The sequence below is a fragment of the Harpia harpyja genome, chromosome 11, assembly GCF_026419915.1.
Source record: "Harpia harpyja isolate bHarHar1 chromosome 11, bHarHar1 primary haplotype, whole genome shotgun sequence".
Taxonomy (NCBI): domain Eukaryota; kingdom Metazoa; phylum Chordata; class Aves; order Accipitriformes; family Accipitridae; genus Harpia; species Harpia harpyja.
Window position 1 is genome coordinate 6,811,155 of NC_068950.1, and position 27,707 is coordinate 6,838,861.

At 58.5% G+C, this 27,707-nt stretch overlaps 2 protein-coding genes across 4 annotated transcripts; both read right to left on the bottom strand.

Moving 5' to 3' along the window:
- Positions 1 to 4,656: 4,656 nt before the first annotated feature.
- HSD17B7 (hydroxysteroid 17-beta dehydrogenase 7) lies at positions 4,657 to 11,153 on the bottom strand. Its single transcript, XM_052801630.1, has 9 exons — positions 11,037 to 11,153; positions 10,694 to 10,897; positions 10,513 to 10,605; positions 9,444 to 9,558; positions 8,717 to 8,911; positions 7,670 to 7,774; positions 6,542 to 6,598; positions 6,057 to 6,155; positions 4,657 to 5,639 (listed from the first exon to the last, which is right to left on the bottom strand). Exons 1-9 carry the CDS (start codon positions 11,069 to 11,071, stop codon positions 5,544 to 5,546), a joined length of 999 nt encoding a protein of 332 aa, XP_052657590.1. The 5' UTR covers positions 11,072 to 11,153; the 3' UTR covers positions 4,657 to 5,543.
- A 1,472-nt stretch (positions 11,154 to 12,625) lies between these two features.
- DDR2 (discoidin domain receptor tyrosine kinase 2) lies at positions 12,626 to 26,137 on the bottom strand. 3 transcript variants are annotated; one of them, XM_052801628.1, is made up of 17 exons: positions 25,988 to 26,137; positions 22,209 to 22,315; positions 20,130 to 20,232; positions 19,773 to 20,004; positions 19,542 to 19,689; positions 19,280 to 19,385; positions 18,706 to 18,889; positions 18,391 to 18,634; positions 18,207 to 18,269; positions 17,944 to 18,074; positions 17,222 to 17,432; positions 16,502 to 16,725; positions 16,248 to 16,384; positions 15,651 to 15,842; positions 15,269 to 15,497; positions 14,589 to 14,738; positions 12,626 to 14,144 (listed from the first exon to the last, which is right to left on the bottom strand). In XM_052801628.1, the coding sequence occupies exons 2-17, from the start codon at positions 22,303 to 22,305 to the stop codon at positions 14,007 to 14,009; spliced, it is 2,589 nt and encodes an 862-aa protein (XP_052657588.1). In that variant the 5' UTR covers positions 22,306 to 22,315; positions 25,988 to 26,137; the 3' UTR covers positions 12,626 to 14,006. The 3 variants fall into 3 exon arrangements, with proteins under 3 accessions (XP_052657588.1, XP_052657589.1, XP_052657587.1); XM_052801629.1 differs by having other exon boundaries at positions 12,626 to 14,048; positions 15,269 to 15,503; positions 25,988 to 26,136; XM_052801627.1 differs by having other exon boundaries at positions 15,269 to 15,503; positions 25,988 to 26,121.
- Positions 26,138 to 27,707: the final 1,570 nt, after the last annotated feature.

The window sequence follows — 27,707 nt, forward strand, 5'->3', positions numbered from 1 at the left end:
CTCCTGTTTGCTTTGCTTGAGGCAGTTTTAGGGGAGAAATGAATGCACAGCGATCAGTTCAGCTACTTTGCCTCAATATGAACGTCAGCCAGCCCTGGTCATTCATCTGCCTGCCCTGTAGTCTCTCCTGCTAGCACTTTGGTTTGATACAAATCCTTGCATCTGCAAGAGGGTTTCTGGCAGGGCAGCCTTCCCAGGCTCCTCTCACTGAGCACCAATGCCAAAAATGTTAATTACAGCACCGCAGCCTCTTCAAGCTCTGCTCTTACACAGGAGCATCTATTGATGAGCTAGATAAATGATTTACTACTCATTCGGATTCTTCTCACAAGCTGTTCCTTAACTCCACCAGTTCCCCTTCGAGGTTTCTGCTTTGGGCACAGCTCCGTGTTTTGCAAAGCAACACTGAAAAGCCTCCCTAACCCTGCAGGCGGTCTTGGCTCTCTTTGGGCTTTCCCATTTCCTTGGCCATGTGGCACACATCTGCCCCGAGCCTCCGGCATCTCGTCCTTCAAGTGACTCAGCCTTACCCTCCCCTGGGAAGCTGCAAAGCAGGGTGGTATGTGGAAGCAGCCCCTGGACAGGGCCTGGGAGGGCTGTGGGGGTCTTTATCCCTGGAGACTTCAGAACTCACCTGGACACATCCTTGAGCTGCCTGGTCCAGCTGTGAGGCCATTGCTGCTCAGAGCAGAGCTGGCTGGAAGTGTGAGAGCTCCCTCCTAGCCAAAAACTTCCTGGGGCTCCACAATTTGCCCATGCTCGGCAAAACCCACCTGGATCCATGCCTCCCTTGGCTTTTCCCTGCCAGACTCATCACGCTCCTGCAACACTCCCAGAGGAGTTTCTGTTCCCTGTTTCTCACCCAGCTCTTCAGAGCTACATCTCTCCTCTCCCCTCCAGCCCCTCTGGGCAGCTCCCCTCCAAGCGCTTTCAACATCAAAGTTGCCATTCAAAGGTTAACCATGGATGTTTCAACACAAGCTGGCTGTATCACATCTACCCCTGTTTACAGGGGCACACGCTGGTCCTTCTTGTTTCCTTCAATCCCATTGCCTACTCCTCCTGGAGGGGAAAAGGTCACCCAGCTGCGGGGATTTCAGCCCTGCCACACTGATTTCAAGCTTTCTCCAACCTTGGCCACGGCTTGCGCTGGAGTTCCCACCCACGCTCCTGTTATCTGTACCCTACATAGCTGAAAGCAGACTGAGCTGTAAAGCAATGCAGAACTCGGACTGCGTTTGGAGCAAGGCAAGGCATTGGCCCATGAAGATAAGAAACCGGTGACTTGGGACGATGCATGATGATTAGATATTAGGTTGCACAGCCTGACTGCACAGGACGTCATAGAGCAACCGCGATGAGTTTTCACACTCAGGACCTGCCCTGGAACGTCTCTGGAAAGCTCCGTACCCGAGGATCGCAAACAGAAAACTCCTGTCTTTGCACTGACTCACAGTTGCCACTGCCGGCTCTTCCCCCATCCCATGCCTGGCATTTCTCACTGCCCTGCGTCACCCCCAGCTCTGACATGGGGCCCCACGCTCTGGGCAGGACCTGTTTTCATTGCACAAAGGGCTCGACAGCTCCACGTGCACGACCTCAATGGAGGCACCTGACTCATGCAATGGCATCAGCGGTGTCTCCGCTACCTTAGCAAGTGAAGACGAGGGGACGGGAGCGCATTGGGAAGAGGTTGACAGATGCACGTACCTGCCTGCTCTCCTTGACCTAGTTGCCATTTCTCCACTACTGCTTTCATGCCTGGATGCGCCTGCTGGCCAAAAGGGATTAGCTAGGGGATTAAGCTCCATGCATAGGCATCTGTTAGCCAAGAGCGGGGCACGAGGAGCCATCCCTCCCTGCAGACCGGCAGCTCCAGAGCATCGGCCAGCTCTGCTCACAGTCACCTGGGTGGTGGGTAGCCAAACCCCTTGGGCCGGATTCACCAGGCAAAGTTCACAGAGGGCAACAAACAACTGAGCCACCCCCCGCCCTTTGGGCAGTCTCCATTTCAAGGCACCAGGTCCTACCTGTCTTTCAGGATGAAGGACAAAACCTGAGAGGTGGTTATGGTTCCCATCCCACAGAACAGTCCCATCCTTTGGAGGCAGAGACGTCCAACTTCTCACAACATGGAGGCGAGGAGCAGAAGGTGAGGTTGAGCCAAGTTTCCTTCTACGGAAGGGCATGGACAATGACGCCTGGGGTCACAAAAGCAGGCAGAAATCCTTATAGAGCAGTGGGGCCCTGTGACAAGTGCTGTAGGACACTAGAGAACCTCCTCCAAGTGAAGAGCAGTCTTCTGGAGGCAGCTGGGCTTATTGTGCATCTCCAGCTCCATGCACCACCAAACTCATGGGAAACCACTAGTTTTATCCCATCTTTCCAGGTTGTCCCATCTCTCCAGGGCTCAGATTGTGCTTTAGTGCCTTTTGTTCCTCCTTCATGGAACTCTGTTCGAGCAGAAAGCTGAGCTAGAGATCTCTGGAGGCCACTTTGCCTCGCCAACCACAACCACATGCTGCGGCAGATCCCCCACAACTCCTGAATCCCACGTTTGCATCTCCCAGGATGTAACATACTTTGCAGTGCACCAGCTGCCTTCACAGCAACTAAGCAGGTGAAGCTAAACCATGCAGCAGGCTGAACTCAGACACAACAGGCTAGAAAGATTTTCTCTAACCCTGAGCCCCAAATCCTTAAGGGAGAGCTACAAAGTGCTTTTTAGATGAGCCCAGAAACCCATTCATAGCTCTACTTGACACCAGTGCCATGGATAACTCAATGACTGGTGGTGGTATATCATGCCTCCTCTCCCCTCACCAGCCTCTGCATGTTCCACAGGCTAAAAGCACTCGCCCCATCTCATCAGGCACAACATCCCCTGATAACGGGGCAAATTCAGCCCACAAGTGCACACTTGAAGAAAAAAACCCTATGGTCCTACCTATGGTCACCAATCTCTGCCCAGCCTAGATATTTGCCACTTTATTCCAGGCTTTAAAAAAACTCTTGTGTATCAGAAAGCATTTATTTTTCCTAACTGTACTAGCTAATTCAAAGCTACCTCCTCTAGCACCTCCAGACCTTACTGCATTCAAGTCCTTGGACTGTCACATCTACAGTGCCAGAATGCAGCTGATACAGGACAATACAGGTGATCAGCTTGGTGTAAGAGCCCTGTCCTTCCCACCTCCCATAGAGTTGCACTCATTTCATGAAGTGTTGTGTCACACTCTGTTTTGAGTAGCATTTGCTATTTCATTTCTCTCTCCCCAGAGATAAAATGAGGCAGGGGTAGTAGCAGAGAGCAGTCAGAGCAGGGATAAGGAATGACTGAGTGCCTCTGGCTTTGGGGTAGGTGGGGAATCCTAAAGGCAGAGAGGGTGAATGATACCTACTACAGCCCACGGCAGAAGCACAGCAAAGTTCAAGATGCTCATCTAAACCCAATCAAGATGACATGCTTAATTACTCTCCAGAACAAGGAGCCAAATACCTCTATAGGATGCTGTGGGGATCAAGTACACCAAGTTGGAGACAGCCAGCCACTGACTCCTTCCCTGTGGAGAAGAAACAGCTCAAGAAAGGGGGGGTGGGCTGGGGTGTCTGGCCCCAGGGGTGTTCAGGACGCAGCTGACAAAGCCACAGCACCCAGATCTGGTGCTGGGACAGACTTCATTGCATTTAAATAAAGGTCCTCGTAAGCACACCCTGATCTACTTCAAACCCCCGAACAGCCCCAGCTCTAGCCAAGGGAAGCACCACTCCTGAATGGCCAACTTCTCACTCTGTCCCAAAGTCGAGGCCAAAAGAGAGTACAGTACATCCCCATCCACACCAGCGCTGGTAGCTCAGGTATTCACATGAGGGCTGAGCTGAGAGGTGCTGCTCAGCCCAAACTCAGGACTGAGCTATTTCTGCCGCAGACACCACCAGGCTAGCAGTACCCCTCTACTTTGCAGAGGTGCTCAAAAACAACAGAGGGTGGGAAGAAAGAAGGAAAAAATAAAAGCAAGACTCTAAATCTGTTGCTACAAGCCAACTCAACGAAGAGCCTCTGCAGAGCCTGGATTCTCCCAGGTGCCAGCTCCGCGCTTCTGCATTTTCCTACACAGACCCCTGAGCCAACCCTCCTTGTGGGGCACTCCAGCCTGCCCCAGCAGGACGCAGCAGCCCGGGCAGCGCAGCCGCACCTCCAGAGCTCAGGGAGTCTCCGCCGCAGCCGGGGTGGTGCAGGGCTGAGCAGCACAGCCTCCCTCCTAACCTCACCTGGCTCCTGCCAGGCCCCAGGGAAGCGCCTGGGCACACTGTAATACTCCCTTACTAGGGAGCATTAAATCAGTAATTATGTGACACATCGGGGTGAGCAAGCACCGGAGACATCTACGTTTCCCAAGTGCCGAAGGCTGGGAAATAGTCTCAGACACCCCACAGGTGCTCAACACACGAAACCACACTGAAGTCTTCAGAAGTCACTCATGTCTTTCATTCACGGTTAACAAACAGCTCTCCTGTGGCAGGAGAGAAGAGACCCTGCGCTTCCCAGGTAGGCACAGGCTTATTGTGCAAGGCAAGAAACCAACCTCCCTTCCAGCCCTCCGAGTCAAAAGCAGCCAGCTGTCGGAGTAAAAACACCACCGCAGCAAGGACAAGTCAGTTCCAGTCATTTATTCATTGCAGCATTTGAAGTACACCAGGTATTTGGTGAAGGTCCCCAGACAGACAACAGGAAGTATACTTGGTACAGTGGATTTATATAAAAAGAGAGTTAAATAGATAAAATAACATGGTAACCTCTCACTCTTGCCACAAGCAGAGCAGACTAGCCTTGAGCCCAGGTTAACATCAACAGCTTCAGTCTTTCCAGGCAGTCGTGGTTACAACCTTTGTGGTCCTACACCCAAGGGACAGCAAGGCATCTCTCCTCACAGTTGAGGCAAGGGGTGCGCTTCTCAGGCCAGCTCTTCAGGAACTGGGCTTCAGACACTGTGCGGAACCTGACTTCCAGTAAGGTTCGATCTTGTTGAGCACATCTGGAAAGCTGGTCCCAGCTTTGGTGTACAAGTGTTAAGAGCAGCCTTTCCGAAGATGAACCTTCAAGTATTTCAGGATCAGCCACAGGTAATGCATTCGAGCCATCTAGAAAGACTGGTAGAGCCAAGACGCAGGGCAGCACCCCAGACTGTTGCCTTTCCTGCACTAAGCCAGACTTAAACCACACGTTTTGAGGCTGTTCCTGAACTGTGCACAGTTCAGTCATGCTTTTGGAAGACACTGCTTTGCAACTGTGTTAAGGCAGTCTCCACCTACCCTAGGCCTCCAGTTTTATGCCAGAAAAAAAATCCCATGCCAAAAAGACTAAAAGTATTTCTCTTCAGTTTTTACATTTCCATTTTCAGGAACTGGTCACCTTCTGTCAAGAAGGAAGATAGGGTCTGAAGCCATGTGCCTGCAGAACAGCAGGCAACACAAGTAGCACCTGAATGAAGAAAGCCCATGTTACTGATATGAGACTGTTTTCCCACTGAGACTGGCTTTCCTTAATCTAGGAGATCACTGTATCTCTCTAGAGTCTCCTTCTCCAGTTCCAACAGCTTTTGGTAAAACTTCTCAGCGGTTTCTTCATCCACATCAAGCTGGAAGACAAGAAGAACAGCACTGTGAGACCATCACCTTGGTGGCAACCAGCACAGATGCTGAGGGCAGCTCTGGGTATAGGCAAGGTGCATCTCCAGAGCTTCTACATTTACAGAGAGGCAACTGAAGACACCTATCACCAGGGCACAAGCCAGAACGTATTTTGGGGAAGCATCATTACATACTCATCCTGTTCTAACCATCGTCTCCACAGTCTTCCATACTCCAGCCTGAGCCAGGAGTTACTCTAGGAAACCTCGCAGATAACCCCACATCCCTCCTTGCTGCTCAGCATTCAATACGCATCTTGTTTCCATTCCAGCCACAGGACACCCTTGGCACCAACCCTTTAGTGCAAGGCAGATGGCAGAACCCTAGCCAAGTCCCCTGCAGCAGGAGGCTGCTGCTCCATTTACCTTTCTGGGCTCCACGTAGCTCTTCCCCAGTCCAGAAGTACAGCTGTGGTATTTGACAAGTGCATCCAGGTGCTCAGGCTTCTGTTTGAACAGCCACACCTAGGAAGAACAGCACAAATGTGTATGAGTCTAGTACACGCCGTCCCAACCGAGCCTGCGGTCAAGGACCCAGCTGCCATGGACACAGGAAAACACACCACAGGTGCTTTCACCAAGCAGGGGAAGACCACTGAGTGAGACGGAAGGAATAGTGTTTTTCCAAAATCGTTTATTTTATGGGTACCTGATGAAGGTCATAAAGCATCACCTGGCAGATCAGCCCCGGTCACAGCTGGCCCCCCAGCACTCACTGCTGTATGCTACTTAGGGGTGAAATACAGCACCCACCCACCAGCCTTGCTGAGAGGCTCTTTGTTCAAGCCAGCAGACTCTGGAAGAGCTACCCAGAAGGAAGGAATATTAAAATCAAGTTGTGAACTACTTACATGAGCTTCTGCTCCATTATACGGTGTCAGAGTGTAAGTTTTGGCAAAAAAACGGATCTGAGGGGAAAAGAAGTACATGACAGAATCTTTATTGTGGCCCAAGGTTTCTTTGGCAAGCCCTCTGGAGCCCAGCCACACCAGATAATCTATCTACCAGAGGTAGAAATGCTTCTCAAAGTTGACTACAGGTAACACTGCACCCTTACGACTAAAGCATCCCTTTATCACCACAAACTATTTTCTGGAGCCACCCACCAGAGCAGCAAGCCTCACTCCATGCTCCCACACAGAGCTCACCCCTAAAGCAAGAGGCAACAGGCCACACATATGCCTTGCGGGCACCTCTTCTTGAATGGTCTCAAGAACACGCACGGCAGGAGACAGAGAGGATCTGCAGTACTGCCAGCGTTGAGGACAACTGAGAAGGCAGTGTCTCTCCACTGCCAGGAGAAACGCGATCCGTCAGGACCAGCTGCTGTCAGCTAGGGCAGCTTAAGCAGAAAGGCCAATCTCGCAGCAAGAGCACCGAGGCTCAGAGCAGGCAGCCTTCAGGGACAGAACTGTAGTGAACCTGAAAAGCTGAAGCCCACAGGAAGAAAGGCAAGGGAAGTTTTGGGGAAGCAGGGGAAGAGGCAATAGAGAGCAGGAGGCTTTGCTTTCCAGAAGGATGGAAAGAAGAGAGCAGGAGATGCTGCCTTCCAGAGGGATGGAAAGAAGAACACTGAAAAATAGAGTCTGTTCTCGAAATGAACAGCATTTCAAAGCATAGAGGCCAAGTTCTGTCCTGAGCTCTGCTGCCACCAAAATGATAGGGTTTCACGAGCCCACAGCAGGCTGGCAAACCTTCTGAGGGGAGCCTTGACAAGCGCTGCTAGAGCCAGGGTTCAGCCCTTCAGCCGTATGGACAGTGCTGTCCAGCACCAAAGCTCCAAACTCAGCTTGGAAATTGGGCCCCCAGGGTGCCGAAGGGAAGGTTTGCAGAGGGGCCAACCTGCCCAATCCAACAGAATGAAGAGCTGTATAGCAGCATGGGTAGCAAGGAGCCAGAAGCACACTGCACATGACTTGCAGTGAAGTATATCACAGCAGGGCTACCTCGACCCCAAACCAGCCAGGAGATCCACTTACCAACCACATGATGGGCATTAGCAGCTTCCAGAGAAAAACTGGCAAAATTCTGTAGGTCATGTTAGACATAACGAGACCAGGACAAACAACACTGGAATACAGACCCTACAGAGAAGAAACCAAGTCAGTGAGCAAAGACACAACAGTTAAAGAATGGATTGTACTCCTTCCCTCCTAGTGCTTCTCAGGAAGAAAATGAAGGTGAGTATAGGGACCAGTTAATATTAGATGCTCTCCTCTCCAAAGTTACCAGAGCCAGAGAGTGATTAGATGTAGCAATTTCCGAGAGGTCTAAATTGGAGATGTTCATGCTAAATCTGTGCCCTTTGCAAGCCCATGAGACAGAAGGCGCAGCCTCCCAACGCATCACAACCTCATGTTGCAGTCCACATGCAGCTCAGCAGCAACAGCAGTCATCCCACAAATTACAGCCCGCTCAGATCAAAGGCTACCTCACCTTTAAAAGAGACAAATTCAGCCTTCTAGGACTAAAGCATTTTCTCCTGAATTATTTCAAAAGAGTGCAATTGCTATCGCTGGACTAGGGCCGCAGCTTGCCAACAAAATCTGGCAATCCCCCGTGACAGGGGAGGCAGGTTGCTCATACATCTTAGTGTGACAAACTTGAATAGCAGCATAGAGCCATCAGGAGAGACAGCAGAGCCTGCACCTCAAGTGCTTGCAGGCAAAGCAGCCTGAGCAGCCTTGTTCTGATAAGCAGGTACGCCTGAAAAGAGCAGCAGCTCTTTGCTCTTTAAGGTCAGTTCTTTGGTCTAAAGAGACAGCTAGAGCTTGCAAGGTAGGGACCGCTCTTAAAATCTTCTGCTTTCAGAAGTTTTTCTGACAAGAACCCCAGAAGCAATCTCTGGCAGATTCTCCACCACGCACAGCACCAGTTGAAACTCAGCCATGTTTAGTTCTTACATGGGTATTAAGGAACTTATCATATTGCTATGAATGAATGCAACTAGGTAACAACAATGTAATGATAATTATAAATAGTAGGAGCTCATTAGGTTTCTTCAGACATGCAAACCCCATCATCACCTGCTTATTAAATTTCCTGTTCAGAACCACACTTGTCAGGTCAGTAGCATATTTGGAGGAACTGTATGATTCCCGTCCCTTGGCATGCTGATAGTCAGAAAGGCTGAAGGCAGACTCCCTGGCATTGCTGGAAGAGGTCCAGATGAGTCGTGAGGGCTTTTCGTTACCGCAGAGTAGACACTCAAGTTGACGAACCTGCAAAATAATTGTTAACTTATTTGACGCAGTAATTTTAAAGTCTTGCAGTATAGCTTTGCAGTTCTTGAAAGCCACGAGCTTATCTCAGCTTTCCTAGTCTTGGCCAATCTTCACTAGACTAGCCAGAAGCAGCCGCTGCTCAGGTATAACTTCTAGCCCAAGGTCCACCAGGAGCATTTACAAGCAGCCACCATTCTCTTACATAGCTCCATTGAGCACCTCAGAATTTAGTATAGCCAACTCTTGGTATTCACCCTGGACAGAGGGAACTACATACGGCATACCTCCATCCACTGACTAACTAGAGTAACCTCAAGATTATATTAACCCTTGCAACAACAACTATCACCATTTATTGCTATTTTAACAAAGCCCAAGATCTCTGTCCCACCATTCCTTATCTGTCAGGCTACAGCCTGCATCAGCGTCCGAACCTGTAAGACAGAACTGATTCATCTGTACCACCTGCACCCATCCCTACCCATGTCAGCCGCCAGACCAAGGGCTCAATCTTCATATGCAGTCTCACCAGGATAAAGTGTCCGAAGAGGTTGGTAGCAAACACCTCCTGCAGTCCATCTCCATTAAGCCTGTCCGTCTGGGTCATTATGCCTTCTGCAGTGGTCAGCATGTGAAGCACCTTCCTGGAAGCCAAGGACAGGAGTTAGAGAAGAACAGTGCCAGGAGGCCTCTACAGCTCCCCCACTTCAGTCCTTCAGAAGTAACCCCCATCTCACAGGCTCCAGACAGACTCTCTTGTTTCACCTTCAGGGGCTCCATTAATTCATGAAAAAAAGGCTGGAAAAAGTTCACAGAGTACCCAAGCCCCTTTATTTGCAAGTGTCTCAATACTGACTAGACCAGAGAAGACTTGTCCCTTCCTTCACTTCACCACAGTAAAGTACCATTAAAAAAAAAAAAAAAAAAAATCTTGCTCTTCCATTTCACGTTCAGATAACAAAATCAAGCTCCAGCATGGAACTAAGCCCTAGGGTCATGCCTAATTCAGATAAGGCAAGCAGTCTAGCATCTACATTCAACACCCTGACAACTGTATCAGACTCAATGCAAGTCACTTTGCTCCCTAGCGCAGCTTCCCCATGTTGCTTACAGAATAGTGATGCTTATCCCCCATGGTGCTTATAGAACAAGCATCAACTATTAGCTTCACAAAATACCACGACCCGCAGCCGAGAGCGACTACAAAAACCTACAGCGGAGCCAAAACAACAGGAAGGAGACCCAGTAAGAGCAAACCACCTCCCCACCACCACACCAGTGCTTTCCACTCAGCCCCCAGTGCCAGGCACCGCAGCCCTTGGGTGAACCGTCGCCCTACCCCGGCAGGCGGTGGGCCCCGCAGCAGGGATCAGAAGCGGCACAGGGTGCCTCGGAGCACCTCAGCGCTTTGCCCGGCTGCCAAGCCCGCCCCACTTGAGGCCACGCATCCCACGGGGATGTGCTCCATGTCAGCCTGGGGAACGGGGATAGGGTCTTCAGCCCCGGACACAAGGGCATGCCTCGGCCGCGGTGATGCTGCCAGCACCCCACGCTCCCTGCGAGCCGTGGACCAGCCCCCCGCCCCCCCCATCTCCTACCCGGTGAGGAGACCGTGCCAGAGCGCCTTGAAGTTCACGTGTGGGTTGGGCATGATCCCGGCGTTGAGGTAGACGAAGTCCAGGCGCTGAAACCTGCGTGGGGTAAGAGCACAGGGGTGGGTGAGGGGCACGGGGGTGGACAAGGGGGGATCCGGTGAGGCGGAGGACGGAGATCCGATACCTGCAGCGGAGCTCACGGGCGACACGCAGGACGGAAACCAGGTTACCCAGGTCCACTTCCACGGTCGAGACCCGGGCGGCGGGGTGGGTGGCCAGGATGAGGTCTCGCGTGGCCTCGCTCTTCTGGACGTTGCGGCAGGCGATACAGAGATGGATGCGGCCATCCTCCTCCAGCAGCCGCCGGCACAGGGCCAGCCCCACGCCGCTGCAACGGTACGGTGTCAGATACAACGCTGGCGGGCTGGGGCGAGCCGGGGCGGGCCGGGCCGGGCTTGCCCCGGCCCGGCCCGCCCCAGCCCGCTCCGTTATCGTTCCTCCTCGCCCGCCCGGTCCCCGCCGCTCACCTGCTGGCACCGGTCACCAGCACCACTCGCTCCATCCCGCACTCCCGTGGCGGCCGCCGCCAGCCCCCGCCCCCCCCGCGCACTATAAGCGCTGCCCGCACGTGACGCCCCGCCCCGCCGCCCCGTCAACCGGGACGCGCGAAGGGGGCGGGGACGCCGCCGCCGGTGGCGTGATGGTGAGCCGAGCGGAGGGGGCGGGGCGCGCTGGGACCCGCCCCCCTCGGACCCGCCCCCCTGGTGTGCAGGCCACGCCCCTGTGGTGCGGGTCACGCCCCTGTAGTGCAGGCCCCGCCTACTCCGCCAAGCTGCGCGGGTCCCCCCTGCCGGCGTTGCCTTGCCTTGCCTTGCCTTGCTTTGCCTTGCCTTGCCTTGCTTTGCTTTGCCTTGCCTTGCCTTGCCTTGCCTTGCCTTGCTTTGCCTTGCCTTGCCTTGCCTTGCCTTGCTTTGCTTTGCCTTGCCTTGCCTTGCCTTGCCTTGCCTTGCCTTGCTTTGCCTTGCCTTGCCTTGCCTTGCCTTGCCTTGCCTTGCCTTGCCTTGCTTTGCTTTGCCTTGCCTTGCCTTGCCTTGCCTTGCCTTGCTTTGCCTTGCCAGCCTGGCAAAGGCAAGCCCCTTGCACTCCGCAGCTGCAGCAGGCAGGCTTTCCGCAGGCAGCCGTGCCCTCCCACCCTTTGCCGCAGGGAGACCTTTTGCAGCCAAACAGAAGTGCCACCAGGTCACTGTTTCCCGGTGCTGGAGTGGCGGAGAGGTCTGGGCATGCGGGTCCCGCTGGAGATCTCGGGTGCAGCCCTGCTCCCGGCAGGGCCGGTGTCACAGCTGGAGCAGGGGACGGGCACACCAGACCCCCTGCACCTCCCCGGGCAGTGGGGATGCCCCCCAGGTGCCCTAAAACGCTATTTAACCCGTGGCCGTGCATACCCCATGCAGGGCACCCAGGCGCCCAGGGGCTCGGGTCAGCAGGAGCCACGGTGCCCATGGGGCAGACATGCCCCTACCCGACCCGGTGCTCCCAGCTCCTGGCTTGCTGAGGCAGGGCTGGGAGAGGCCACGACACACCCTGAGCAGGGAGAGGGCATCCGAGGGCAGAGGCAGACGGGTACCAGTTACGGAGCAAAACCTGTCCTCGCTCCTGGTTCAGCCACAGAGAGCCCTGCTGCCGCAGGCTACGCACTCAGCAGGGATGAGACCTCCTCTGCTGCAGCCAGCAGGACCACGTGTGGGGAGACCAGCCGGCCCCTCCACAGAGCACAGCCCCCTATCCCTGCCCTCCCCTCTCCCAGGCCTGCTATCCCACCTTGGTCCCTGCTGATGGACATCTCCTGACGTGGATGCTGAGCCTCAGAGCACCCTCCCTGTCACCCAAGGAGACAGGCAACTGGTGTGGGTCAAGCAGCAGGTCTCTTGATCATCCTTCCCCCATCTCTTATGTTGTTACCTGTGTGCACCCCCCCGAGATCTCCCCACACAGCATCTTGGGGCACACAGTGCAGCCCCAGAGCCCCCAGCAGGCAGGTACCGGCCAGGATCCCAAGGGTGCCCATGGAGGAGGGGAGATGCCTTCTGAAGTGCCGCAAGAAAACCATGCAACCAGATTCACGTAGCAAGTGTCTCTTCAGCGGGTTTGCCCCTACATATAGGTGCATCTACTGAATATATATATGTCTTAGCAATAGTATACTGGAAACTGTGCCACGCGTGACTTGATGGTGCTGAACTAATGCATACAAAAGTATGGAGGGGTCCATGTACCCTCTAAGTACAAAGTTCCTCCTGTCCAGCCACAGGAGGATCCGATTTTGGGGCACGACGGGCAACCTGCCAGGGCTCCTGGGGGGCACGTGGCTTTGGCACCCGCCCAGTTTGCTCACAGAACTGCCGGATCCGGGAGGACGGACTGGTGCCAGACTGCCATGGGATGCTTGGGGCAGCAGAGTCCAGCCCAGGTGCTTCAGCCGAGCTGCGAGACCCAGGCCGAGAGCCAGGGAGAGCCGGGGTGCCCACTGCTCCATGCCCACGGGCTGCTGCAGGCTTGGGCATTGGGCAGCAGCCAGCGAAAGCTCTATGTGCATTCCTCTCATGGCAGGTGAAGATGTGGGTTAACCCTTGGAGAGGAGGACCTGGAGGTTTCCCCGTGGAGGTAAAAGGTGCTAACATCCCGCCGCCGGCTGCCATGCAGCACCTGCGGGGCATCCAAAATGCATTTTGTGGGCAGTTGAGCAGCTCTGGAGTGGCTGTGGTCGGTGAGAGGAGGTCCCCTCGGCATGCCTCTCACCGGGGCTGGCATGCCCGCTCCTCCCCGGCTGACATAGAGGAGCCATGGCTGAGCACGCTGCCCACTCCAGCAGCGGGGCGAGGAGCCAGGAGTGCCATCAGGCTTCTCCCTGTGCAGCTGGGGTCTGGCCGGCAGGGACGGGGCTTCCTGCTCCTCCATGAGGCATGTCCAAAGCCCAAAATGTCCGGAGAGTTTTTGTTTTCGCCCCGTAATTGCACAGCCCGCTGTGAGCTAGTGGCAACTCCCAGCTCCTCCTCGAGCAGGTAGTGGCTGCCGGATGGTCCCTGCTCCAGCGGGCATGTACCCACGCACATCCCTTCCCCAGGCGCCTGCCCCACGCACGGGCCGGGAGCTTCCTCGTGGAGAAAGTCCAGCTGACGTTCCTCCCCTCTGACCCGGGGAGAGAAGCCGCTCTGTTCCGGTCATCGTCACCAAGAACACGCTGCGTCAATAAATAACCCTCGTCTCAGCCCGCGTCGCTCCTGGGCTCGGGTCAGCAAGCGAGCGGGAGATCCGAGTCGTCCCACACCGTGGCTCTCCTTGCTACCCTTGGGGTTTTCCTCTGAGGCTTCACTGTACAATGAGAACAAGACCAGCTGCCCGGGTTTTATTGCTAAGTCCGAGTGAAGTGGCTTCGGTTTGCGTATGGGGCTCCTCTGGGGACGGGGAGGGATGGGGACCGGGCTGGGGGGAGCAAAGGGTCATTCTTCATTGGCTGACTCTTGGAGAAGGCGATGGATGTCCTGGAAGGAGGGACGATCTTTAGTGTCCCGTCTCCAGCAGCTGAGCATTAGCTTATAGACTGAGTCAGGGCAAAGTGCAGGCTGGGGAAGGTAGGTCTTCGAAACAAAAGGCAAAGATGAGAAAGGGAGAGAGTTACTGCCACGGAAACCAAAAAGCAAAATGCTCCTGGGGACCCCCATTTCTCTGTGCACCAGGGGGGAGGGGGACAAGGGGACCCCCGGATGGTACAGTGGGGGGGCTGGGGCCACCTGCTCATGTCTCCCAGCCTGGCTAAACGCCAGAGCGGGGTTAGGAGGCAAGCGGTGCCTCAGGCTGTGTAAAGTGCAGGGTTTGCCATGCCGGGCCCTTCACCAGGACTCCTTCCCAGAGGAGTTCCTGTCCCACAGCTCCCCCATAGCCAAGCTCCCTATCTGGCCACCTTAAAGTCTTTACCCGGGTCCACAGTGTCCCAGGTGCACTACTGCCTGTCCCGCCCCATCCCATCCCATCCCATCCCATCCCATCCCATCCCATCCCATCCCATCCCATCCCATCCCTACCTGCCGGCCCTGGTCCCGGAAAAACTCGCCGGTGTTTTCGATGACCTGCTCATCAGACAGCTGGGAGTAGGGCTGCTCCCGGCAGAGTGTGAAGGTCTCCCACAGTGTCACGCCGAACGCCCACACGTCACTGGCCGTTGTGAACTTGCCCTGGCCGGAGGGAGCAGAGCAGGGTCGGGCATGGGCATTACCCCATCCTGCTCCATAAGCCCTATGTGCCAGGGTTCAAAACCTCTTCCTGGATGCTTCAGCTTCCAGATCTGGGCCCAGAGTGGGGCTTGGACCCACAGACCTGCTCTCTGCCCAGGGCCAGAGCCTGGTGAGCTCCGGGTTCAGCTTGCAGCAACTGCTCCGAGAGCTGGGGCTTGGTAAGGACCCAGCTCCCTGCAAAGATAAAAAGTAACCCTGCTCCCTCTTCCAGGGCTGACCACGGCCAGGAGAAAATGTCAAGCATCCCGCTCAAAGGCTGGACACCGGGCCACCAAAGATCACCACAGTCCCCCTATCCTGCCTTGAAAAGCTGCTATCACTCCTGCTTTCTGCATGCTTCACCCCAAAGCTGGGCTCCAGGGAGGACAGACTTCCCCGTCCCTTCTGCACCCCCCAGCCCAAGGCAAAGAGGCTGTGAGCAGCCCCAGGGCCGTGTCAGTGTCCATCAGAGGACCCCAGCCCCCGCGTACCAGCAGGATGCTCTCCCAGGACATCCAGCGGATGGGGAGCACTGCCCGCCCCTGGATGCGGTAGTAGTCCCCGCTGTAGAGATTCCTGCTCATGCCGAAGTCGGCTATCTTGATGGTGTACTGCTTCCCCACCAGGCAGTTGCGCGTGGCCAGGTCTCGGTGCACGAAGTTGAGGGAGGAGAGGTACTTCATGCCGGAGGCGATCTGGGTGGCCATGAACCGCAGGTCGCTGTAGCTGCCGGAGTGGGGACAAGGGAGGACTGAGGTGCCAGAAAGGATGGCAGCCGGGGGGTACACGGCCCCGAGCGGGGTGCCCCACAGCCGGTCAGGGTGCCTAGAGCAGGCAGCCCTGCCCGTCCCTGCCTGTCCTGGGTGGCTCTACCTGACGGTGGGCGTGTGGCCGGCGGGGGGGCTGCCTGCCTGCTGGCGGGACAGGAACTGGTTGAGGTCTCCGTTCTCCATGTACTCGGTGATCATGCACAGCGGGTCATCCGTGATGCACACCGCCAGCAGCCGGATGATGTTGGGGTCTTTCAGCCGCGACATGATCTTGATTTCCTTCAGAAAATCATTCCTTTCCGGAACAGAAACCACACGGATCGGATAGACAGACCCAGAGGGGCACAGAGGTGCACACGGACTGGCTGAGCGTGCCACCCACCCGCCCAAGCATTGTGGGGGACCCGCGGGTCCCATCCCCTGGGACTGGGGGCCATGAGAGGGAGCTTAGGGCTGATCCGTACACAGCTGTGGAGTGGACTCGGTGGGTAGATGGGGAGCTGGTTAGGACCAGCAAGGACCAAAAGTCCTGAATCCTGGCAGCCCAGCGTCCCCAGACAGCTCAGACGTATAGTCCTCGCAGGTGCGCCAAGCACCTGGCCACTGGAGGCAGGGGATGCTTTCCGAGCGTCCCGGCTCTCCTGGGGGGACAATACATGGGGGGCAATGCCAGGGCGTTATGCACCCCCCGGCCCCGTACCTGGCATTCTTGTTGGCATCCGCTCGCAGCATCTTCACAGCCACCAGCACGGGGCTGTTGGAGCTGGCGTCCAAGCCCTCCAGGGCAAAGTCCTTGCCTGTGAACTTCTCCATCCCCTCCACTTCGCAGAGATGAACCTGGAGGAGGGCAAGGGGCAGCCATTACCTCCGGCTACTGACAGCCTCCCCTGGCCCCCGCAACCTGGGAAGAGCCTTGCCCGAGCCCGGCTCAGAGCAGATCCAGCTCCCACTCACCTCCCCAAACTGGCCTTCCCCCAGCTTCTCCTTGAAGGTCAGCAGCTTCCTGGGGAACTCCTCGACGGCCACGTCCTTGCCGGAGAGCAGGTCCATGGTGAGGGCTGGCACTGAGTAGGTGTTGCCGCCCGTCACGCCCTGCAGGTTCACGATGTCGGCCTCAGCGTAGTGGGGGACGCCCTCGGGGACGCTGGCCTGGGATGGCTTCACGGCACCGCCGCAACCTGGGGGGGGACAGCGGGGACAGCCCTGCTGTGGGTGTTCTGCCCTGCACCCTCTGCTCCCGGCACCCGCTCACACTCTGGCCACCGGCTCCTCCGTCCCCGTCCTCCCCAGAGCCCCTGGCATGGCTGCGCTCCTGCAGACATCGCAGGCTGCTCCGCTCCTTCCCCATCACCGACAAACGCACCAACCCAGCCCCAAGCACCAGATGAGCAGGGATCAGTGCCCAACCTCCGGATCACCAAGGAAGAGATGCCAGAGCATCCCAAGGTCAGTGGTGGGGACACAGCTCAGCCTGGCGGTGGACACCAGTGACGGCTCTGGGCCACAGGCTTTGTGTGACCTCCGAGCGGGATGCGTGGGAGCTTGTGCGACCTCCCCCCACCCCATGCCAAAATGTTTGGAGATTGGCCAAAAGCTGGGGCTGGGGAGAGGGGGCTGCAGCAGGCTCCATGCGTGGTAGCTGGCTCTAAGCACGCAGGGTGTCCCGAATCTCACCTGTGTCCTCCTCCCCCGGGGTGAACTCGGGCAGCTTGCGGATCAGGCGGGAGGGCTCCTGGTAGTCAGGTCCCAGGGGGAATATGCGGTCGTAGGTGGAGCTGGACTCCTGCTCGCTGGAGGAGGAGGAGCGGTTGTGGTTGAACATGCTGGATTCGCTGGGCAGGGAGAGGCTGACAGTCATTTCGTCATCCAGCATCCTCCGCGATGCCTGTGAGAGGGGGGCAAGGGAGGAGAGAGCTGGGACAGGGGGTCCCCGCAGCACTGGTGGGACAGGGTGTCCTATGCTCCATGGCACCGTGGCCATGCCCAGCCCTGAGCCCCCCTTCTCTCGTGCCCTGTCCCACCTGGGGAAGATGTTTTTCCTCAGGTACCCCCCCTGCTTCTCTTGTCTGCCTCCATGGAGAAGAGTTTGGCTCCATCACCTCTGTGACTACCCTTGGTTAGCCGGGGGTTGCAGTGAGACACCCTCAGGCTCCTCTTCCCCAGCCCCTTTTCAGGACAGAGGGATAGACAGGCAGGCAGGTCCCAAAGTCACCGCCCTGCTCAGCTAAATTCCCTTGCTTGGGAGATGGGTGCAAATCACAACCTTCCTGAGGAGGGGAAGGGAGCATCAGCCCCCGCATGGAGTCTGCTTTCCCCGTGCTGACCTTCCAGAAGAACCTGCCCAGGATGAGCCCACCGCCCCAGGGCACCTCGCCAGCCACCCCACGCTTGCCTACCTTCTCCAGCATCTTCTGCCAGAACTGCCGCCACAGTATGATGACAATGATGGCCACCAGGATGAAGATGATCGCCACCAGGCACCCGATCAGGATACGCGTGTTGCTGTCGTCTACCTTGAGCGTGGGGTCTGGCAGGAGAAGGGGACAGCAAGAGCCGGTCACACTGGGACGTGGGGAGAGCCCCTGCCATCAGATGGGGCAGAGCCCCCCCAGAGCATCTCCCCACGCAGCTCAGGGTGATGTGCTTCTCGATGCCTTACCATAAGTGGTGGGGACCACCGGTACCTCGGGAGGGGCCACTGAGTTGTTGTACATGGCTGCGTCTGGCAAGGGAGAAGAGGAGAGCATGAAGGTGGGGGGCGTGGGTGCCCCACAGCCCCACTCCCTCCTTGAACCACCCCCCCAGCAGCGTCCAGTCCCCACGGGGCTCGTGGCAGCGGGTACCCGACTGGAAGGTGATCTCGCTGAACATCATCCAGGCATCGGCGAAGTAGTACTGGCACTTGATGGCACTGGCCATGCGGTGGAGCAGGGGCACGGTGACGAAGCGGGCGCTGGGGTTCACGTCGTCCAGCACCAGCACCGAGGAGACGGCGCTGGGCTCCCACTCGCTGGCGTCGGCGCGGAAGTAGCACTGCACCTCCTTGAAGATCTTCACCCCTTTGGCGAACATGTTGTTGCAGTGGACCTGTGGGGCAGCCCGTCAGCGCGGCCACGGCGGGGGACGGGGACGGGGGACAGGGCGGGGGGCGCGCGGACCTTCATGGCGGTGAAGTTCCTGATGCGGTCGAACTCGAAGGTGATCTCCACGTAGCCGCCGGCAGTGCTCTCGTTGCGCCAGCCGACGTAGTCGTAGCCCGGCCAGACGTGGTACTCGTGGGTCTGCGTGAAGTCATCCAGCCCCGACACCCCGTCCGTCAGCTGGCCCAGACCCTCCGTCATGCTGGCGTGTGCGAGGGGGGAAAAGGGACCGTGACTCTTGCCAACCCCGCAAACCTGCCACCACCCAGCACCCACCCGCCAGCAGCTCCTGGGAAATTCAGGAGGGGTTTTTGTTCTTGATGTTCTCTTTAGAAAAGGCTGTGGGATGCTGAAGATGCAGTGCAGTTAGCGTAAATCCAAGAGAAGGGCTGGGGGTGCTTTCCCCATCATGCTGTCCCCATCACGATGTGCAGCCTCCCAGAACTGGCCATGTCCCCCACTTCAGGGAGACCCCACGTATTTGCTCTGCTGAGGTTCAGCACATCAGCCTGCAGACGCAGGGAAGAAACATCCCCATCCCCTCCTGCCCGGTGCGGTGCCCACGACGTGCGTGAGCCTGCCTGGTCCTCACCTGTACCCAAACGCCCCGTCGTACACCGAGTCGTTCAGGTAGATGACGGTGCCCCCAGGAAGGACAAGCTGCTGCCCAGCCGGCGCATTGTAGGACACCAGCCCGTCTGCGGGGAGGGAAGGGTGAGCGGCCACCCACGCCAGACACCCCGCTGCTGGTGAGCCCCGGCCAGCCCCGGGGTGCTGCCAGCCCCCCGCGGGATGGACAGCCCCCCAACCGGGCTCTGGGGACACGGGGAAGGGCACAGGACCGCACCACCCACCCAGCCAGACGCAGCCGTACAGCTCCACGCGCAGGCAGACGTTCATGGAGTGGTCAGTGACGGGGATGAAGCGGACGAAGCGGGCGATGAGGGGCGGCTCCAGGTCCTTGAGGACGATGTCGTAGGGGTTGGTGTTTCCATCCAGCACCTGGGGAGAGAGAAGCGCGGTGGGGACGGGCAGGCGCAGCCCCCCACCCGCCACCCGGTGCAGCCCCCCACCCGCCTCCTCACCTGCTTCCCGTGCCGGTTCCTCCAGGAGATCCAACGGGTGCCGTCCCGGCTGTAGTTGATCTTATACATGGGGGCAAACTCGTTGCCGTGGCCCCCGGCGTGTCGCCCCTGGGTGCCCACCAGCGTGATGAAGTGGAGGGCGCGCAGGTCGATCTGCAGGAACTCCTTCAGGTCGTCGGGCTCCACCGGGATCTCGGGGCACCAGGCGCCATCGCCGTCCTCCGAGTCCAGCCTGCGAACCCAGAGCGGAGGAGCCGTTCGCAGGCGGCCAAAGCTGGCCCCGTGCCCCCCGCCTTCCACCCCTCCGTGGCAGCCCAGACCCTGCCGTGGCTGTCACAGGAGGGTCCCCGCACTCACCGTCCGTACTTGGCGGCTGTGGACTCGGACCACTGGCTGGAGGCCGAGATGTCCTCGTCGGGGATGTGCCCGCCCGACATTCCCAAGGGGTACCGGCACACCGCTGCAACGAGACCGGCAGGGCGCTGAGCGGGCATCCCTCCTCACCTCCCCGGCCAAGCTATGTGCTGAAATACGGCATGGCACTGCCAGGGCTGGGGTATATCCACAGCGCCGCAGGGACTGCAGCCCGGGCAGCTCCGGCGCAGCACTCTCCATCCCTCTGGCTTACAGAGCGGGGATGAAGCACGATGGGACGGTCCTGCACAGGCAGACACCTTCCCCGGGCAAACAGAGCCACTGGCCAGAAGCAGATGCCAGCCCAGCTTGAAGCAAAGCCGGGAGCAAGGGGAGGCAGCACTCCAAATGCTGCTGGATGTACCCGGTCCCCGTCCCCAGAGATCCCCTCCGTCTTGCTGGCAAGCATTTCAGCTGCGGTGGAGGGAGAGCCTGGGGACTGGCACTGCTGTCCCCACGCTGGCACTGCTGTCCCCATGCTCCTCATTCTGGGGGCACTCAGAGGGCTCGTTCCAGAGGCCGCTCGCCCAAAAAACCCACCCACAGCAACCTGTTCTCGGCCGTGCCGCCCCGCCGCTCCCCCCACCTGCCTGGGGGAACAAGTGAGAAAGGCGGGCGCTCGCCCTCCCCGCTGACCCCACGGCTCCCATCGCCAGCCCCGCTCCCGCCCCGGCTGCGAGTGGAAAAGTACCCGGGGTGGCAGGCGGGCTGTGTCCCCGAGTGGCAGCCGGCTCCCCCGGCACCGCATCCATGCCGCTTCCCAGGAGTTATTTTTTTCACGCCTGGCTGCCAAGAGAGCTGCTCAAAGGCTGGCTTGTTTGGCCGTGTTTACTGTCTGGCCTCCGGCTCCAGCCCACAGCGCTCCCTCCGCACGCCGCCCCGAGCAAACACCCGCACCGAGGCGGCAGGGCCCCAGCGAGGATGAGGTGCCGGTGCCGGTGCCACCTCCTGCCCCCACGGCCTCCGGCTCGCCCGGTACTGTGCCGGCGAGGAGCCCGCGTCCCAGTGCGTGGTGCAGCCCGGCAGCCAGCTCCTGTCCTCCGGTCCCCACACCACAGGGACCATCTCCTGCATCTGACAGAGGGATGGGCGCATCTTCAGCATGAGCATTGGTACAATGGGGAGCATCTCTTCTTGTCTCCAGCTCTTCCACTTGTGATGCTCTGCAGAGCACAGCTCCCACTGAATTCCCATTTAATTCTTGCCGAACCTAGAGCCAGCCCAGCTCCTTTGCCCTGGGTAGTAACCAGCCTGGCCAGGCAAAGCTGGCACTTCCAGCCCTGGGTGGCTGCAGAAGAAACAGGATTGCTTCCCTAAGCACCATGCGACCTCCGGGGAAGACACAGCAAACTCTTCCCACGGATGGAAGAAGCCTTTGAAGGGACTCATTACAGGGATGCCCTGGGGAAACCCTGACGTGCTGAAGGAGCCTGGACATCCCGGAGTACGGGAGGGGGCTGTGCCCTGCAGAAACAACCATTTAAACACACTTCCCTCACTGATGTCCAGCGCAGTGTTGTGGTTTCTGAGCAGAAGCCAGGCACCTAGTCAAGCCACTTTACTAAAGCCAACCTTGGTTTGCTGCAAAACCGCCAAAGAAAGCACGTCCCAGCGGCAGCAAACAATACCCCGGCACCTTGCCTTCTGCATGCCACAGCTTCAAAACTGAGCAGGCTCGATGAGCCCCCGACGGAGAAGAGCCCCCACTCAGAGCCCGGCGCTCCGGCTGCAGCACTTTGCCTGTACCCCAATGCCCCGCCAGCCTGTCGGTGCCAGGACGGGCGCCCATGGCACACGCAGGATGTTTTCTGGGTCGCTGGCGGTGGCTGAGCCGCACACAGGACAGCAGAGTGCCCAGGCAGGCGCCGGCTTGGGCGGCCATTACACACTGCTCCCAGAGCTGGGAAAGTCCCGGAGATGGCGAAGATGACGTGAGCCCAAACTCAGGCACCCTGGCAGGAGCGCAGCCCAGGGAAACACACCTCACGGCTCTTGCCGCCGCCTGGTCCCCGTCTCACTTACCCGGGTTCACCTGGGCTCTCACAGCCCGCGGGATGCGCAGCAGCAGCGGCAGAAGCAGCAGCAGCAGCAGCAGGGCTGGTCTGGGGGCGGCCGGCATGTCGGCAGACCTGCGGAGACAGAGCCAGGGCTCGTCATGCTGAGGCATGGAAATGCCGGTCCTGCTTGGGTCGGCCAGCCAAGGACAGGAGGGCTTCCCCTGCACGAGACCCTGTGTCCCCAGCTCAGCCTCGGAGGAGGAGCAGAGCCCCAAGCCTCACATCTGTGATGGTGGTCAAAGAGGTCCCGGTGTCCCATCCCCTCCACCACCACCCCCCCGGGAGCCACGGCATCATGGAGCCACGCCGACACAGCCCTGGCACGGGCAAGTAATGTGGCCCTGCCGTGACCCTGGAGCCAGCCGTGTGAAATGGCCACGGGACCCACACAAAACTCCCAGGGCTGCGCTCGGGGCCGGCGCCGTCCGGCTCCACCGACGGGCAGAAAGGCTCCGGCTGGGCCGCCCGCCCTTGGATGGCGTTGAAAGCAAGGCGTTGCACAACCCCGTCATATAACAAAATAATAGCACGTTGCAACACGTGGTTTCCCTGCCTTCTGGCTGGGGAGAGATAATAGCAGATAATCGCCCGAGATTTACAGCGTATTTATTGTGACAGTTCTCTATGGTGGAACGGATCTCAGGGACGTGGGTGACACAGAAAGGTGTGACAGAGGGCATGGGGGCCAGCTTGCACCCACTGCCTCCTGGGGAGTGTGGGATGGGGCTGGAGGGGACCTGGAGGTCCTGGCAACAGGGCTTGGGCTGCAGTAAGGGGAGAAAAAGGGCCAGTGCTGGCGGGGCTCCTTGGAGCAGGGTGCAGCCTGTGGCACAAGGGGATTCCCCCCCCAGCCCCGGGATGTGCCTGCCCTCTGATCAGCGCTGCTGCCACAGCCACTTTGCAGGGCAGCGGCCGTCACCCTGGCTCGGGCTAACCCTCGGCTGCCGGCAACCCCCAGAGCCCGAGCAGCTCCTGCTGCACCCACGCACCTCTGGGGAACCACCGCGGGGCACGGCACCATGCCGGGAGGTGCACCAGGGACACCCCGAAGTGTCACCAGCTCCAGGCTCCCTGGGCTTCCCATCCCCGTATTTGCCAAGGGGACAATTGTCCTCCTGGGACAACCCTTCACACAAGCACTGGATGCAGATTAGTCCTCTTTTTATTAAAAAAGGCTATTTTAATCTAGTTTACATGCACATTAACCTTTGCAGAACGATTTACTAACCTGGGGGTTAAAGAGACCATAGCTCCTGGCCAAATGGGACCTGGCTGCACACGAGCGCTGGGGTAAATCCCAGCCAAGACCCACCTTACCAGGGATGTCTAGGCTGGGCTGGCAGGTCCCCCAGCTGGCCCAACACCAGTGACCCCGCAGGTGGGTGCCTGGTTGTGTCCCTGCACCCACCCCACCCTGAACCAGGTGCCACACAGCAGATGCCCCCATCCCGCGGAGCCCGGCTGGGAGGTGCTGGATACGGCCCTGCTTGCTAGCAAAGCCAGGGCTTGGCACGGCAGGAGCGAGGCAGGCTTGCGGCGAACATGCCAGCACCCAAGGGGAGCGCAAAGCCCTGGGAGCTGCCACCCGCACCCTGCTAGAGGCTCTCTGCACCCAGCAGTGCGCTGCTGGATTCCCCGGGGGTCTCTGGTAAACACCACGAGCTCTGCAGGAGGTACAAATAAACACCTGGACTTAGAGTGATTTTTTTCCCCCTTTTTTTTCTAATTTTTTTTTTTTGGAAAATCACCTATGGGGTTGCCTTTTTTTTTCTATTCCCAGCTGGGAAAGTTTAGTTAGTTGCAACTAACTTAGCTGCAACTGGGAATTTCAACTGCTTTGCTGAGAGGCACGCACGAAGCCCCTGTGTTTGATGACGGCCGGTTCCCCCAACATTAATATCTCAATTTCCTTCTGCATTCCAAAAAACATCCAGGGATATTTTTTCCCACTATTCTTTCAGGCTGAGTAAACTCTTTAAGCATCAGGATACCAGATGCCGTAATCTCCCACAGGGAATGCATTTACATTTAGTCTAATACAGGGAAATTATCCCCACACAGCCCTTGTGAAGTGCTCGTCGCTCCTCAGGGGAGCGGGGCTGGGGGACAGTGGGGAGACAGTGACTCAGGCGCCGAGGCTGGGGGCTAAGGGACACGCGGTCAAAGCGGCCGAGCAGTATTGGCAACCCAGCTGGAAATCATTTTTGTTCCACCAGCCCTGCAAAAGGGATGGCTTTGCAACGTTTTGTCTGAAAATGTTTGCTGAAAATTTTCAATCACTGGAAAGTTTTAGTGCTGAGAGTTTTTGGAGCTCCTCCCTGGCGTCACTTGGGCTTGGGAGCTTCCCTCGGCCGCTGCTTTTTTTTTTTTTTTTTTCCTTTTTATTCTCCCCCCTTCTTATTCTACTGAAATCGCCAGGGAAAATTAGCAGGGAAGAAAAATGAAATCCACATTTGTTTAGAGACAAACCCACCCAAGCCACAATCCCTCTCGCCCCCAGCCCGTGCTGGCTGGTGAAGTCCCTAGCTCGCTTCCCAGGTGGGTGCTGCTGTCCTCACCGGCACCGGAGGAGCATCATTTGTGGGGAGGGGGCTGGATGGCAGCAGCCCGCACCCCCTGTGCATGCCAGGTCCTGGACGCGGGTCTCGCAGGGGTCCCATTGCAGAGCCCCCGTCCTCGCACAGGGCCAGGGGCTCCCCTCCTGCTGGGATAGCGGGCAGGCGGGACATGCCGAGGCCACGCTGGAGGGAACGTCCCCGAGTGGCGAGAGGCTCCCTGTGACCTTGGACCATGACCCAAGGCATGTGGTAGTTTAGTAAGGGGGTGCGGGACCCCCGGTCGAGCTGGCACTACAGCCCCCAGCATGCTGTGCCATCGGCGCAGCCTCGGCGGGAGCGCAGTGCAGCATGCCGGGACCCGTAGTCCTTCTCCCCTCCAAAAATGCCATTTTAGACCTTCTCTGGGCTGGATGCAGCCCCATTTTCTGCAGCGGCAAGTGCCTCCCCAGCCGCGGGCTGGCCAGCTCAGCCAGGGGCATCGCAGCCGTACAGGGTGCGAAGGGCAGCCAGCACCTCACCGCGGCTGCCGGCTGCCCTGGAGAGACCTGTCAGCAGCACAGCCCACGGCCGTGGGGCCTGGGGACACGGTCCTGTGGGTGCTGCACCCGGCAAGCGCTCTCCGCCAGCTGAAAACTTGCAGCCCTGCTCCCTGCTCCGTGCCACGGCGCACGGCGTCACCCTGCCACGGCGCAGGGCTGCATGGCATCGCTCCGCCACGGCGCAGGGCTGGGAAGCCACGAGTGGGTCCCCAGCACCAGGATGGGGGGCAGGATGCTCAGGAGCACCAGGCTGGTGGCCCCCGTGTCCCCTCCCCAGTGTGACTTGGTGCCTGGCTGGAGGACCCTGGGGACAGCGGAGCTTCTCGAGCTGGCCAGCACTGCCACCGGCTCTGCCAACAGACACACAGGCAGGAGCCGAGGGGGGACACCAGGAAACGCTGGCCTGGCATGAGGGGAAACGCTGGCAGTGGAGGGAAAACTAGAGAGAAGGGGCCAAATGTCACCTCCCCAGGTGGGGACGCTGCCCTGCTGCTGCCCCGCTGCTGCCCCAGCCCCTTCCCAGGCAGACCCTCACCCCAGCCCCTCTGCCCAGGCTCTGCCGCAGAGCACGGCTGACCCCACGTCCCCCCCAAAATCACAAACCTTGGGGGGGCAAACGCCTCCCCACGCACCCAAGAGCGACTCACCGGAGCGGGGATGTGGCGGCAGGCGGGCGGGCTCCTCGCCCCTCGCCTGGGCCAGGGGAGCCAGGCGAGGAGCGAACTTCCCTGGGCTGATGCAAGATGCCTCTGGGAGCGCGTTCGCATTCTGCGGATTCCTGGGAGCCGGCCAGAAATCCCACAATCCTACATCTTGCACATTTGGTTTCAATTAGGGAGCGGAGAGGGGGAGCCAGTCACCAATCCAGGCTGGCTTTTCGGCAGAGGTTATTTTCCTCGGCCCGAGGGAATGTGTGCAAAGCTATAATTTACAGCAAAACCCATTCATAGCGCGCGAGAAAAAAAAAAAAAAAAAATCCCTGTGGCCGGTGAGGGAACTTAAAGCAATAGGCAGCATTTTGCTTTCCGGCGCTCGCCCCCACAGCTGTGGGATGGCACGTGTGTCTGGGACCCTCCTCCTGCAACATGGGGTGCAGGGGCCAGGCAGGACACCCCCAAAATGCAGGTGATGGAGGTGCTCCACGAGGCCCCATCGCTGGCCCGGAGGGTCCCACGAGGTCTGCCCCACTCGAGGCCCCTGGTGGGAAGGGTGCTGGGCTCCTGCGCGGGCATGCACGGCCGGGACACCGGCTGGAGAGCCAACCTGCCCTGGCACGTGGTGTGGAAGCAGTGCTCCGGCTCCCCAGGCTGCACGCTGAGCTCGTGGTTTTACATCATTTCCAGGCACTAGCTTGGCACCGCGGCCACCAACTATGCAACACGACAGGGAGAAAATAATAATAATCGTCTCTCATTAATTTTTGTGCAAAAGCTACAAATGCAATTAAAAAAACCCCAAACCCCAATATTCTTTCAGACTAGAGTTTTGGTTGTATTTTATGCCAGCACCCACACTGCCACAGGAGGGAAGCAGCACCCCTGGAAGCAGGCCAGCAGCTCCCAAAAAGCACTCCTACCCCACGGGGCACCCCGCGCCGGAGAAGGCACCTGCCCCAGGGATGCAGCCGTGCTCCCAAACCCCCAAATCACCCTCCTCATCAGACTCCCAGCCCGGCTGCTCTCCAGACAAACAAACCGAGTCCCACGCAGGGAAAACCGTCCACCACCTGGCAGGATGCCGGTGACATGCCGGGGACCCTCGCCCGCTGGCAGCGGGCAGGGGCTGCGGTGCCAGCCCAGCCAGGGGTGCAGCAAGAGGTGATGCAGGCAAGGCAGAGTGCCACAGCTACCTCTGGGCTGGCAGGAGCAGGCAGGGAGCAGGTTAGTGCTGTGCCTGCTGCAGGGCTCTGCACCATGCCCCGGCGTGCCACCCCAGATCAGATGGCAGCGGGAAAGCCCTCGCCGGAGCACAGGCTGCCCTACGTGCACGTCGGCACAAATGCCGGCCGGTTCCACTCCGCCCCGCTGCCCTCCTGCTACCTGGAACTGGCACTCAAATAACTTGGCAGCAGCCAGCGCCGCGTCGCTCTGTCCCAGGACCTAACGCAAAGGTGTTGGTGTGCAAACAGAGCCAAAAAGCCAAAGCAAACACCTCCCCTCCACCCCTCCCAGCGCCCGGGGAGCCAGCTGGAGCAGCGGTCCCCCCTGGCTCACCATGCAGCCTCTCGCTCCTGCTGGGCACTGGTCCTGGGGCCACGTGTGTCCCCGAGATGGGCCACACTATGCTCTGGCTGCTGCCCACCCCATGCCAAGGAGGAGCAGCTTCAGGGGTGCCCGCCTGCTCCCTGCGGAGCAGAGATGTCCCTTC

What these genes read in the sequence shown, in the direction of transcription:
- DDR2 (XM_052801627.1), bottom strand. Translation starts at nt 22,305, where the DNA reads ATGCCGGCCGCCCCCAGACCAGCCCTGCTGCTGCTGCTGCTGCTTCTG. An exon ending in GGAACCGGCACGGGAAGCAG is followed by an intron (nt 19,690 to 19,772) that starts GTGAGGAGGCGG and finishes CTCTCTCCCCAG; the next exon opens with GTGCTGGATGGAAACACCAA. An exon ending in GGAACTTCACCGCCATGAAG is followed by an intron (nt 18,635 to 18,705) that starts GTCCGCGCGCCC and finishes GCTGCCCCACAG; the next exon opens with GTCCACTGCAACAACATGTT.
- HSD17B7 (XM_052801630.1), bottom strand. Translation starts at nt 11,071, where the DNA reads ATGGAGCGAGTGGTGCTGGTGACCGGTGCCAGCAG. An exon ending in GCCCGTGAGCTCCGCTGCAG is followed by an intron (nt 10,606 to 10,693) that starts GTATCGGATCTC and finishes TACCCCACGCAG; the next exon opens with GTTTCAGCGCCTGGACTTCG. An exon ending in GCTACGTGGAGCCCAGAAAG is followed by an intron (nt 5,640 to 6,056) that starts GTAAATGGAGCA and finishes CTTGTCTTCCAG; the next exon opens with CTTGATGTGGATGAAGAAAC.